General features: G+C 49.5%; 1 protein-coding gene across 2 annotated transcripts in view; it reads left to right on the plus strand.

The window, feature by feature from the left end:
• The first annotated feature begins 287 nt into the window (after nt 1–287).
• Dapk2 (death associated protein kinase 2) overlaps nt 288–14,098 on the plus strand; it is a 128,226-nt gene continuing 114,415 nt past the window's right edge. The window contains exons 1-2 of one of the 2 annotated variants that reach the window (XM_087905329.1): nt 288–428; nt 6,693–6,790. In XM_087905329.1, the coding sequence (XP_087761455.1) occupies nt 6,699–6,790 (92 nt within the window). In that variant the 5' untranslated portion in view covers nt 288–428; nt 6,693–6,698. The remainder of the gene's footprint in view (nt 429–6,692; nt 6,791–14,098) is intronic. The other variant, XM_087905328.1, reaches the window with a different exon arrangement.

Raw genomic sequence — 14,098 nt, forward strand, 5'->3', positions numbered from 1 at the left:
GTAGTGGGACTTCTTCAGGCTGTGCGTAGGTGGGTGACGAAGGGCAGAGAAATACTGTTTTCTGGGCAGTTGGGCCGGGCTGTGTAGTCATGGAACTCATTGATTTCACCCAGATGGCACAACATGTGAGCGACAGGGCCAGAAAAGGATGCAAGGAACCTGCTGGTCGCTTGAGCGGTCGAGCCCTCACCTCGGGGCGGTCCCTCGGGGGTTCCAGCAGGGGGCGCCCCGAGCCCCGGGCCGAGTGTCCGGGCGCGCCTCCAGCCGGCGCCTGGGACGGGGCTGGCCGCTCCGCCTCCTCGACTCCCCGGCGGCTCTGCGGGAGGACGAAGGGCGCAGGAGGCAGAACTGAGCGGAGCGAGCGCCGCGCACCCCGCCGTGCCCCGGTACCCGTCCTGTCCGCCGCACAAGCAGCGCAGCCTCTCGCCGTGAGTAGCGCCCGGGACGCGGGGCTCGACGGCAGCGGGGGCTCGGGTGGCGGGGACATTGCCTTCCTAGGATGTGGCCCTTCTGCGGTTTGTGCGTTGTGGCGGCACCCGGAGGCCAGTCTGCACGCTGCTACCTCGGGGTGCCTCCTCTGCTTGACACTCTGATCCTGGAGACGGGGTGGGGAGACGGACGGACGCCTGGCACCTGGGTAGAAGGGAAAGAGCCATACATCAAGTTGGCTCCCTCAAAGGGGACCAGTTCCTGTAGGTGGGAGACAAGCCCAGTCTCTGTGGGGGCTCACACCTCCTCCTCCCACCTCAGCCCAGGAGGTTACTTCCTATGAAATGAACCTCCAGTGTGGCCTAATGAGCTGTGGGCAGGTGGAGGGATACTCTCTGGCGCCCTGTTCTCTTGAATCTGAAGGCAGCTGGGTGCTCTTTTGGTTTCTGAAATTGGTTCCCAACTACGTTAGCATCCTAGGAGAATTTTGTTGATAAAGAGACCCTGGCACCTTAACTGCTTCAGAGTTAAGCTTAAAGCCCTGTTTTCCTCCCTACCCAGCCCCTGTTAAGTTTTTGGCGCCTAAAGTGATGGCATTGATAACCCAGTAGCTTCCTGGGAGGCTTGAGGAGGGGTCAGGAATGGGTGGGTTATCTGCTACCCCAGGGGCAAGCTTCTTGCTGGCAGGAATAAAAGCCGGCTGACCCTGACCACTTCTCTAGAACCTTCCATCCTGTCAGATGGGGCAGAGGACAAACAATCCAGCTGCCCAGAGAAGCTGAACCTTCATCAAAACATAGAGTTTTTCTCATGTCAACTCAGGGAGGCAGCTTCTCTGACCTTCCCTGAGCCTTAAGCTTCCTTATCAGGGATTGTCCAAAGGGGTTCTGTGATGCTCGAATCCCCTTCCTTCTGCTGGCAGCTTCTCCAGAGCCTGAGTTTGAGGATTCTTCGTGTGTGTGTGTGTGTGTGTGTGTGTGTGTGTGTGTGTGTGTATTTCAAACCACTGCCTGTCCATGTCATAGCCTGGTTTCCCTTACTGGAATTGGGTAAGGGAGGGTGAGACGCTCGGAGAGTTAACACCAGAATGAGGTTTCATAGAATGAGGGAAGACAGCAAATGTGGGGTGGTGTTCCAGACCTGGGCACCTGCTCCCACCTTGAAGTTGTCCCCCAGAAGGCCACAGGCTTCCCAATCCTGAGCCCTGGGGGAAGTTGGGTGGCGCTCAAGAGAAGCCCTGGGAAACCTGCTGACCTAGGTGTGTGATGGTGGGCAAGTCCCTTCCCCTGTCTGGACCTCAGAGTCCTGTGTTGTCAAACAAGTGAGTGAGACCACTCACCCAATGGGTTCAGACTTTTGTTTTGAGGTGAGTTTTTACCCAAAACCCCAGTCCACAGCAAGGTGTGGGAGTGCGCTGGCCCACTTCCTCACCCTGTGACTTCTGAAGAGGAGATTAAACTGGAAAGGTATTTGTGAGATTCCTTTCTGTGGGGTCCTAAGAAGCCTGTGTTACCTCCTAGACTGTTGCTTGGTGTTAGGGCCATGGACAAGAAGGTGAATTCCCAGGAGTCCCTTGGGAGAAAGTGGACACCCAGATGGTTATCATCTTTGAACTGTCTGGGGCTAGTAGCCTGAGTCTCTGATCAAAAATTATAGTCGCATCCCTTGCCTCTGATGTGTGCTTTCAGCCTTTCAAGCTTGGGGATAATTCTACCTTAGAGTTGCTGTACATGACCCTGACAGTTTACCAACGTAACTAAGATGTAGACTGATCTGTGGAGGTGTTAGGAAAGAATGACAGCCGCCACCAGGTGTTTCACTTGATGGTGAAGTGTCTGAGCTGTGGTCGTGAGAAAGGACGCTGGGCACTAACGGCAAATCAACCATTTATAGAGAACCTGCCTACTGTAGCCACTACAAAGGGACAGAGGCGAGACTGTTACAGCCTTTGCCTTTATGGGGCTCCAAGAGTGTTCCACATGTATCATCTTTCTTATAAAGTAGATATTTATGAGGAGCCTGGAGAGATGGCTCAGTGGCTAAGAGCACTGGCTGCTTTTGCAGAGGACCCGGTTCTGTTACCAGCACCCACAAGATGGTTTACAACCATCTCTAACTTCAGTTCAGAGGGTCTGATGCCCCTTTCTGGCCTCTTTGGGCACTGCACACACACATGTAGGCAAAGCAACTGTACACATACAGATAACTACATCTTAAAAATAAGTTTAATAAATAGATAGTAATTTATGTCCCCCCCCCCAGGATTTCATATAGCCAAGGCTGGCCTTGAACTCATTATGTAGCTGAGGTTGACCTTGAACCTCGACCTCTGGAGTGCTGAGATTTTAAGTATGAGCCCACCATGCCTGGTTTATGGAATGCTGAGGATCGAAGCTATAGCTGCTTTGTGCACTAGGCAAGCACGCGGCCAATTGAACTATATACCAGCACTTTTATTTTTCCATTTCTTTTTCTTTTTGGAGACAGGATATTACATTAGAGGCCACACTGGCCTGAAACTTCAAGGTACCTCTTGAGTGCAGGGATTATAGGTGTGTGCCAGCCATATCAAGTGCATTTGGTGCCGGGGATGAAAGCCAGGGCTTTGTACATGCTACATACATACCCTGATAACCGAGGCATAGTGTCAGCTCTGTGGAGAAGCTGTCTCCAAATTGAATCAGACAGTATATAATCTTTTCGTGGGATCTGGCGTCTTTTGCTCTTCATGCTTGTGAGATTTGCCCACGTCACAGCACTTAGCAGCGCTTCCCTGAGTCGCACGGTTGTATAGTGACTCCATTATGTATGTATGTTCAGTGGGTCTCCCCATTGTTTTCTAGACGGTTCCGATTTTTAGTTGTTGCTAGTAGTTTACTGGTTGCTAAATGGGCCATTCTAGAAAACAGCTACCCAGGTTTCCTACAGTATGTTCACAGAAATGTGTCTGTGGGACTCAGAGTGATTTTTTCCCAGTGTGTCCCTCCCCTGGCAGTGTGTGGGTGTTCCACACACTCAACAGCATCGGGGTTGACTAGGCCTGTTTTCCATGGACGTTAATTTGAAGCTCAGAAGAGCTCTCTTGTGCTCCATGGAGGGCAAAGCGGTTGTGATCAGCAGAGCTGGGATTTGGGTTCAGCTTTGTCTTTCTCCCAAACTTATTTTCATGTGTATGAATGCTTTGCCTGTGTGTGTGTCTGTGCACCACATTTGTGTCTGGTGCCCATGGAGGCCAGAAGAGGATGTCAGTTCCTCCTGAAACTGCAGTTATAGATGGTTGTGAGCCACCATGTGAGTGCTGGGACTTGAACCCAGGTCCTCTGCAAGAGCAGTCGGGGCTCTTAACCACTGAGACATGTCTCCAATCCCTTTGCTTTTCTTTTTGAGACAGGCACAGATTATGGTCTAGAATGAGAAAATTCTAACATAATCCTATTAGGAGGACTTTTCTAGAATGTGAAGAAGGGAAGAACAGAGCCATGCAGCCTTTCAAAGAAGGTGACTAGACCCTGAGGGAACGGAGCAGCTCTTGAGAGGGCTCCCCTGGAAAGAACCCTCCTAGCGGTGTGACATGGCAGGGTGAACCCACGAGGACAGGAAAAGTCCACTATGACTGTAACTCAGGGTATGTGGAATAGGGCGGTGACCTCTGTCTGAGTTCACTTGCCCTCCACTTCACCCTGGTTCATTTTTCTGGGGGAAATTGGGGCTTCTCGGAATCTACCTGAGTTCCTGATGGCAGATGGAGCTGGCCTCTTACCAAAGGGAAGCTCATAGCTGCTGGGACCACTCTTCATGTTCCTGCCAAGAGAATTTTGAGGGGTTTTCTGTGTTGTCTCTCTGTGGGAGCTTGGTGCCCTCCCCTAAGAGCTGGATGAATGGTTTATTTGGAAGGAGTACTGGTTTTGGGCGTCTTGCAGGGGTAGTGAGAGTGAAGACAGGTTCAGTTTCTGATTCCGGTTGAGTCAAACTTGCTAAGAAGACCCCAAAACCTCTTCCTGAGAAGGGAGTTGAACTGATTGACTTCATGCCATAGGAAACAGGAACACAGAGGCCTGGGACAAGTGATGACAATAAAGCCATCCTCCTGTGCATGGTATCTTACATCTTTTTTTGCATTGGGTCCTCACACTGATATGTGAAACAGATGCTAGGGTTCAAAGAGGTGTCTCCATTTACAGATGAGGGGCTGAGGATGAGAAAGGGTGCCAGCCTGCTATGGGTGACAGGGATAGTGCTCTTTTTAGTGTCTGTGCACATTCAGGCCCACCACAGCTGCACAGTGGGCATGAAGGGTCACGGGTGTCCATAGGAAGGTGGCCCTGAAAGCAAGATCTGGGAGACAGGCCAGCTCTGTTTGGGGGCCTGAGAGATCTGTGTGCTTTGTCAGAATGGATGAAGGATGGGACATTTTGGTAATGGGGCTCTGGTTTGTGAGAACGAAAAATGTATACATTCCCTGAGATCCAGAACAGCCCCAATTTCTTGATGTTGGTGGGACCTGTCCTATGTGATGGTCCTTCTACTCAACCTGAAAAGGACAGGCTCTCAGGGTCACAGCCTGAGTATAGTTGGCATTTGATTGGCAGGCAGGAGATGAGCTGCCCATGCTGGCCAAAATGGGCTGCGATACCTTTGCTAAGGACCCTTGAATGATCCCATAGGCAGCTGGCCATATCTCACAAACGGGTGCTGTCTTCAGGTGAACTCTTTGGGTAAATGAATTGCAAGGGAAGATACAAGCCCTACAGTGAGGGCTCCCTGGGGCTCGAACTGCTTTGTGTCTTTTGCTGAGGTGTCCCGTGCAGGCAGAGGTAGCTGTGTGCCACAGATGAAGAAACTGGGCTCCTCTGCCAAGTGATGAGGTCACAGAGCTAGACACGGGTAGTACTGGAACCAGCACCTCGGGCTCCTGGCTCCTAGTGCTGTTTTAATTTGTCATACCATCCCCACCCATGTTCCCTGTGAGGTGATGAGTGAGCACTTACCAATCCGTTCAGACTCGCCGTCTGGTGGCACAGCCCCCAAGGGAGCTGAAGTCATGATAATCCCGTGTCTTTCCACAGTACTTAATCGTCCACGAACCAATTTCATGACTCGAAATTGATTTTTCCGGTATTGGTCCCATTTTACAGATGGGAAAGCTGCATTAAATGATTTGCCCAGGTAAAACTGGATCGTCCATGCTGGGCAAATATTCTACCACTGAGCTGCATCCCTATATTTTAGCTTTTAAAAATATTATTTTATGTATAAAGGTGTTCCGCCTGCCTGTTTATCTGCATATCACATGTGTAAACGGGTTTTTCCTTGGGCTGCCATCTCACAAAAGATGACATGGAGATTTATTATTAGTTATTAAAGCTCAGCCTTAGGCTTGTTCTTAACTAGTTCTTAAAGCTTGAATTAACCCGTGTTTTTAAATCTATGTTCTTTTATATGGCTTGGCTAACTTTACTCTGTAGTCCCCATCCTGCTTCCTCTCCTTCTGCTGGTAAGTAAGAGCTCTTGCTCCTACTCTTCCACAGGACCTGAGCTCCCAGAGCACACGGAGGGACTCACAACTGCCTGTCAGTCCAGCTTCAGGGCATCTGGCGCCCTCTCCTGGCCCGCTTGGCACCTGCACTTGTGTGCACATACCCACATGTAGACACATCCACACACATAAAAATCAAATGAACTTTAAGAGAGGAATGAAAACTATATCTTAGCGTCACTCCTGCTGTGATGGACACCATGACCAAAGCAACTTGGGGAGGGAAGGGTTTGACTTAACACTTCCACATCACTGAAGGAAATCAGGGCAGGAGCTCAAATATGGCGGGAACCTGGAGGCAGAAGCTGATGCAGAGGCCTTGGACGGGTGCTGCTTACTGGCTTGCCCATCATGGCTTGCTCAGCCTGCTTTCTTATAGAACCGAGGACCACCAGTCCAGGGAAGGAAACACACACAATGGGCTGGGCTGTCCCCTATCAATCACTAATTAAGAAAAATGCCCTACAGCCGGATCTGAGGGAGGCATTTTCTCAACTGAGATGCCCTCCTTTCAGATGACTCTAGCTTGTGCCATTGACGTGAAAGTAGCCAGGACACTTTCCATCAGCCACAGGTGAGCTGCTCACACAGACCCGTCCTTAGGGAATCAAGGCTGTGGGTGACTGGACCTCTTTTCTCCCTGCACTTGGTTGCTTTTTGGACTCAGACTCTTCAGCTTGTGCTAATTTGCATGGTCGTCCTAAGCTTAGGTTTCTCTCCATCTCAGGATTGTATGGTCCAGGCCTCGATGAGGAGCCCAAACATGGAGACGTTCAAGCAGCAGAAGGTGGAGGATTTTTATGACATTGGAGAGGAGCTGGGGAGGTAAGAGATTGCGTTGAGAGGCGGAGGGATGTACGATGGGCCCACTCACTTTTCTGTTGCCTGGTTGGGGTTATAAAGCTGGGTTTGTCACAGCGCTGTTGGGAAGCTTTCAAAACAAGCCTGGGGTTTATTCATCCTCATGGGTGACGCTGCAGATCTGTCTGTCTCTGTAAATGACGTCAGAAGAACTGCACAGCCAGGGTCTGTGTGTTCTGTATAGTCTGACAGCTACAGGACAACCTCATGAAATCTGTCCTTTTCCCCCCCATAAAGCCCTCTCTCCAGGTTGGCTGGACATCTGACCTGTGGGTTTTTGTTCCTGGTGTCGCGTTGGGGTTCTCCATGGTTCCCTAGGATTTTCTTTTTTAAACTGCAGCCTGAATGGGAGGTGAAGTAATCCTCCTGAAAAGGGATTTGTATTGAGTAACGGTGGCGGCCTTACCAGCCTCGGCAGGGAGTTTCTGGGATCTGAGTTGTTGGCTCAGCCGAGAGTAGGGCTTAACTACACTTTCTTCTCATCTCAAAGTCACTATTTTGTGAAGGGAGAAGTGAGATTTTCTGAAGATCTCCACCCCCCCTTCCCAGACTTCCATTTTAAAAAATGGCTGATGTTTAGTGGCTACAGGACACCAGTCCCAAAGCCCTGGTCTCCAGACTACATAGGAAATGGCAGTCCCCTTTGTTCCTGTCACAGGTAGGAGACTGCGGGGCAGGGTTGAGGTGAGTTTCTCAAAGTTGTTGAGAGCAGCGAGCAGTAAAGCTAAGGTTCTGAGCTGCCCAGTTTGTCCCTGCACACTTGTCCGGCTCCCTCCTGTGAGCACAGCACTTGCCTGCTCAAATGTGATCCATCCCCTCACACACCTGGCAGAGCAGGGTGCCTGTGGAACCAGACAGGTAAAACAGGAAGCCTTTCTCCTTTAAAACTGTCGAATTAGCACACATTCTTATATCCTTTGTTTTAAAGGCAAACAGAACAAAGCCAGGGAGCCTTCTTCCAGGAAGCTAGGCAGCTGGGAAGGGGAGGGACACAGGTCAGGGAGTGACCTACCTTGCAGACTGGTCCTGTAGGGAGCAAATGTCTGTCTGCGGACTTCAAGGATTCCTCAGCCTTCTGTTATTAACCCTGGGCCTAGGAAAGGGGTTCTGGATGGAAAACTGGGTCTCTTTGCTGTAGGCCCTTTTGCACTTTGACCCCCACCCCCGACCTGGGAAACAGCACCTCCTGGCAGGAGCTGCTAGAGGTGTTTAAGTTGGTATCCTTGTCTTAGCCTGTGTTCTGTGCCATGGGTACAATGATGAGCAAGGTGTTCTGTGCCCCTCCTGGAACTCCAGCCTGGCTACAGGCATGCGTGGTAACAAGGCCTTGGTGGGACTGGACTGGTGCCCGAGGGGCAGAGAAACTGAGAAGTTGGCTGGGCGGGGGCCCTGGAGACTGCAGAGGTTGTTCCTGGAGAATGTGTCATCCCCCTCCTTGCCTTGCCCCTCCGCCACCTTGGACCTGAGCTGTAAGAACTGGGAGACAGTCGTGTCTGCAGCCCCTCCCTTGCTGCGAGTGTAAAGGCTGCGCGGGCTCAGCCTGGGATCCTCCCTCCCCAAAGTGCTGGCTAGACAAAAGGTTGATAAAGAGTCATCAGGACCCGGGACCCGTGTTCAGACGTGCTCAGACTTGCTGGAGCTCAGGTGAGCTAGAAGGCCATCAAAAGTCCTTCCTTCCAAGATCCCTGTTTAACAGCTGGAACTAAGATTCAAGGTGGAGACGGGTCCTGTAGTGAGTTATAGAATGGGTTGGAATTTGAACTGCCTTCAGGTGACCACACAGTTTCTTTGGGGGTGGGAGGTGCTGGAGGACCCAGCCCAGGGTGCTCTAGCTACTGAGTGATGCGCTTAGCCCGCAATCACTCAGCTTGTTAAAAGGTTAGTCCTGTTCTCTCCCCGTGATTCTCTGCATGTAACACACTGAGGACCTACTGTGTGCCTGGCCTTGCCTAATACAATGGGAAGTAAATCACGTGTGCTGTCTCCTTGCAGCCTGTGATTTATTGATGTAGAGAGGCACTCAGCAAGTGGATTACAGAGGATGAGTCATGGTCAGGTCACATATGAAGGGAGAGGACAGAGTGCTCCGAGGGAAAGTAGTGGGAGACATATTTAAAACTGGCCGGCGAGAAAGGCCGCTCCGGGCTCTGGCACCGGTACAGATCCTTGTCGGTGCTCACAGCGTTGGCTCCAGCCTGCTCACAGTGCTGGAGGTGGTCTGCTGCCCCTAGAGTGTTTAGAGAAATGCTCGTTTACATCGTCCGACCTCTCCCAGCCTTCGTAGCTACGAGTGGGGCAGAGCAAGGGACTGGAGCAGGTCTCCTGAAGAGAATCCCATTTAACCCATTGTTTTATAGGGGAGGCTAGAACAGGTGGCTCGTCCAAGGTCACAGAGTGAGTGTGTGTTGGAATGAACTGGTGATCTAGTTTGGGGACCCAGCCTGGAAGGAATGTGAAGACCCACAAACAGAAAATCATCTTCCTTTATCTAAATGCCTCTGGGGAGTGGGAGAGAATTTGCAGTACGGTGGTTATTTTCTTTTTTTTTTTTTTTCTGTTTCCTTTTGAGGCCAATGTTAGCAACATAATAAGAACCCTGTGTCTGAAAACTAAGAGCCAGGTGTACGGTGCACACCCCAGTGGCAGGATCTCTGTGTGTTGGAAGCCTGCTGGTCAGTTACCTGGTAAGACCCTGTCTCAGAAAAAAAAAAAACCCACATTAAATCATCAGCTATTTTTATTTCTGAGTCTCTCCTCTAATCTTGCCAAGGGTGTTTCTCACACTTGTACACACCCCTCCTCCTTTGTGTCCACTTGTGCATGGGGTTCACATTCCTCCAAGTGCTAAGGAGGCCCAGAAGGTAGAGGAGCCGGCAGCTCAGGGAGAGGCCAGGCATGAGATTAGGCCTATCTCACCTTTGTTTGTGCTGGGCCCTTTGATGTCAGGTCCACATCTAGTTTCTTATCTCAGGCATCAGACCACACTGGAGCTAAGGCCAGAGGTCCCCCAAACTTCTGTGACCGGTTTTTGCTCTTACTGGTTCCCTCACTCTTAACACTTATACTTTTAGGGGGCTGGAGAGATGGCTCAGAGGTTAAGAGCACTGGATACTCTTCCAGAAGAGCTAAGTTCAATGCCTAGAACCCACATGGCAGCTCACAACTGTCTGTAACTTCAGTTTCAGGGGATTTGATATCCTCTTCTGGTTTCCATGGCACCAGGCTTGCATTTGGTCCATAGACACACATGCAGACAAAACACCCACGCACATGAAAAAAAAATACACTTTTTTCTTTTTCCTGTGACAGGGTTTCTCTGTGTAAGAACCCTAACTGTCCTGGAACGTGGTTTGTAGACAGGCTGGTCTCCCAAAGGCCACAGAGATCTGACTGTCAGTGCCTCTGGAGTGCTGGAATTAAGGTGCCACCACACCTGGCTACTTTTTCCTTAAGATTCAAATCAGTTGCTGTCTCCCCAACAGCCTACTGTGACCCACCCACTTCCATCCCATACTCTTCCTGAAGAATCAGCTAGCTTTTATTCTGCACCCCCACATCTATAACATCCAACTTCATATTACACTAAAGGGTTTCCCGTGGGACTGAAGGTTCTGCACCCATCACCTGGGCTTCTGTGTACTTCAGCTTTTATCCTCTGGTCTCTGCCCTGCGCTGTGGTATTCACTCCCGTCGTTCAACACCTGATAAGTTCTCAGCACCCGCAGACACCTGTAATTAAGCACAAGGCTATCTGGAAGCTGCTTTGAGTTAAACACGACATGGCCAGCCTCTGTCACACCCTTGCTCTCAGAAGCCCGGGAACTCAGGTAGAGTGGAAAACAGAACACAGAAGCACTTCCCTCCACAGAGCACTCGCCACTAATTCTTTGGCTTAAAAAAATGACCTATTAATTAATTTTGAGTGTGCGTGTACACGAGTGCGGGTAGGCTGGAGACCAGATCCCGAGAGCTGGAGTTACAAGAGGTTGTGAGCTGGTTACCATGAGTGCCGGGTTCTGAACTCAGGTCCTTTGCAACAGTAGTGCTGGCTTGTAACCTGAAGCCTCCTCTCCAGCCCCATTGTATGTAATTCTTTTAATTATTTGCTTACATTTTTTTCCCTGCGTATGCGCACATACATATGAGGTCAGCTGGAGTTGGTTTTCTCCTTCCATTATGTGGGTCCTGGAGTTTGAACTTAGGTCATCAGCCGAGGCAGCAGGTTGCTTTATCCCCTGAGCCATCTTGGCAGCCCCTGTATTTACCTCTTACGCCACCACGGGATGCAGACACTATCCCCATCCTGCAGATAAAGGAGCTCAGCCTCCAGAGCATTGAGTAACTACCACAGGGAACAGAACTGTGGGACCAAGAAGTCAAGTGATGCAGCAAACCTCAGAGAAAGTCAGGGCTGAGAACCAGGGACTCTCTAGTCAGAGCCCTGTCCCCCATTCTGCTCGGCTACTTTTTTGCTGGTATTTCCTGCCTCTGAGAATGTGACTGGCTGCACGTCAGGGATCTCCTGTCCTTGTCAGCCTGCAGGACAATGCAAGTGAACTCAACGTTCCCATTTAACAGTTGAGGAGAACAAGAGACACGAAGTTATATGTTCCTGGTCACATCATCTGAGGATAGCAAGGACTCTCTTCTAGGACTGTCGCATTGGAAAACTCATGTTCTCTTTAGATTTATTTGTTTATTTATGTGTATGAGTGTACACCTGTGTGTATCTATGTGCACCATGCTGTGCCTGGTACCCCCGGAGGTCAGAAGAGAGGGTTGTTTCCCCTTGTAACTGGAGTTATGGATGGTTATGAGCTACCATATGGGTGCTGGGAAATGAACCTGGGACCTCTGCAAGAGAAAAAAGGTGTTCCAAACTGCCGAACCATGTCTCCAGCTCCCTGATTCCATACTTTAATCAGAATTGGTCAGGGATGTTCTTAGAGGTCATCTAGTCTAGTAGAGGCCAGGGCCCAGGGTGGTGAGGGTAAAGGTTGTGACTTGCTGAGGCCCAAGAAGGGCGGAATAGCTGAGCAAATGTATCTACCCACTGCCTAAGGCAGGAGCGAGAAGCCCACCAGGCCTTAGGTTTCCTTGGTGGGAGTCTTATTCTGCAGCTTTCCTGGTGCTTGTTTTAAATGTGTGAGTCTTTTAGCCACACAATTATGGCCCAGCTTAGGATGGAAAAGTGATCAAAAGCAGGACAGGTGGGTGAAGGGAGCCAGCAGCAGCCCCAGGATACAAAGCGTGAGCATGACATATTTCCATATGTCTCTGGTCCTGCCATCACTATAGTAGACAGACTATGGGCTTGCCTGTGTCAGGGATCTCTTGGAGCTCTTGGCTTATGGTTCAAATCAAGGTCAGGCCTTCTGAAGGTTGGAGGTCATTGTGAGCCAGCTAGATGTGAAATGGCACAGTAGAGTGCAGTGGCTTCTTGTCAACCATGTTGTGGGTCTGAGCCTCCTGGACCTAGCATAGAATAGATGTGCTTGGTGTTGGCATCTAGGAAGTCTTCTGGGCTATAGCTATGCCCTAGACAATAATGTGTGTGTGTGTGTAGGTTTATGGGCTTCCACCCGTGCCTTAGGTGACATCTCAGGTACCTGTTTTCTATTGAGTTGTAGCCCCACGTTGGGCACCATTTGTAACATGTGGGGCCGGCTTGTTGGGGTTTCCGTCCCGCCTGGTACCACACAGCCGGCAAACCCCAAAGAAAATAACACAGAGTCTACATTAGGTTATAAACTGATTGGCCCATTAGGTCAGGCTTTTTGTTAACTCTTATAACTTATGTTACCCCATTATCCTTATCTACATTAGCACATGGCTCCATACCTTTCTCAGCTGGGCAAGTTACATGCTGCCTCTTCGGTGGTCTACACAGGAGTGGCTAAGGGAGCTTCTGCTTCCAGAATACTCCCAGTCTCTTTGCTCCACCCCTACTTCCTGTCTGGCTTTCCCACCTATACTGCCTGCCTGGCCAATCAGCGTTTTATTAAAATATTAAATTATTTTAATTTAATAATTAATATTTAAAATTATAAAATATTTTAAATTATAAAATAATTTAAAAAATAAAATATTTTAAATTATAAAATAATTTAAAATATTAAATTATTTTAATTTAATGTTATTAAAATATGATTGACAAAATACAGACAATTCTCCCACACCATTGAGTATTGTCATAGCACAGTAGAACTGGGGCTCAGTTCTTGCCCATAGAGCTTCAAGCTCAACTTGGGTCCAGGGGTACTCACAAAAGCAAATGAAATGAGCACATGGGTTAGATCATGTACCAGGAGTTCAGAGAAGAGAGCACCCTTTCGTGACTGAGTCCCAGAGATGGTGGTAAGGGACGGGATCTTGAAGTGAGGACTGTGTCGGGACCTGGGAAGGGCCAGAGCTGCCTGCAGAGAGCCCTGGGTGACAGAAGTCATGGCGAGGGGCAGGGGAGGCCTGTTCATCACCCATTGTGAGGAAAACAAAGCACAAAGCCACTCAAACAAAGTGGCTGCACGGAGGAGCTGGCTTCAGTCAGCGGGAAGCTCGGCATACATGCAAATTGTCCGCCCTGGTGGGCGGGTCTCATGGAGCCCAGTTTGCTTTGCGCAAACCTAAGAGCTTCTTCTGAGGGCCATTGATGCCATCCTCATCTACCCAGGGTTCGTGTACTTTGTTTTCTACTCATTTATAGAGTGTGTGTGTCTTTTACTCTGTGTACACGGAGTTCATATACTAAATTTTCAAATGAAATAGAAAAAAAATTGTAAGAATAATGGGCTCCTGTGAACTTTCACTTAGATAGCCCCCAAAATTAAAAGACTCATTTCTCTCTCTCTCTCTCTCTCTCTCTCTCTCTCTCTCTCTGTGTGTGTGTGTGTGTGTGTGTGTGTGTATGTGTGTGTGTGTGTGTGTGTGTGTGTGTGTGTGTGTAGACAGAGAGGGTATCAGATCTGCTGGAACTGGAGTTGCAGGCAGTTGTGAGCTTGCTGTCTGTTGTAGGTCCTGGATATTAAACTCTGGTCTTCTGCAAGAACAGTAAGTGCTTTTAACTGCTGAGATATCTCTCCAACTCCTATCTCATTTTTTTTGTTTCATCTTTTTTTTTTCTTTTTTCTTTTCTGAGACAGGGTTTCTCTATGTAGCCCTACTAACCTGGAACTGAATATATAGGCCAGGCTGGCCTTAAAACTCAGAGATCCTCCTGCCTCTGCCTCCTGAGTGCTGAAATTAAAGGGCTGCAGGGGCTCCTATCTCAATTTT

This window comes from Myodes glareolus, chromosome 4 (assembly GCF_982192425.1).
Source record: "Myodes glareolus chromosome 4, mMyoGla1.1, whole genome shotgun sequence".
NCBI classification, from domain to species: Eukaryota; Metazoa; Chordata; class Mammalia; order Rodentia; family Cricetidae; genus Myodes; species Myodes glareolus.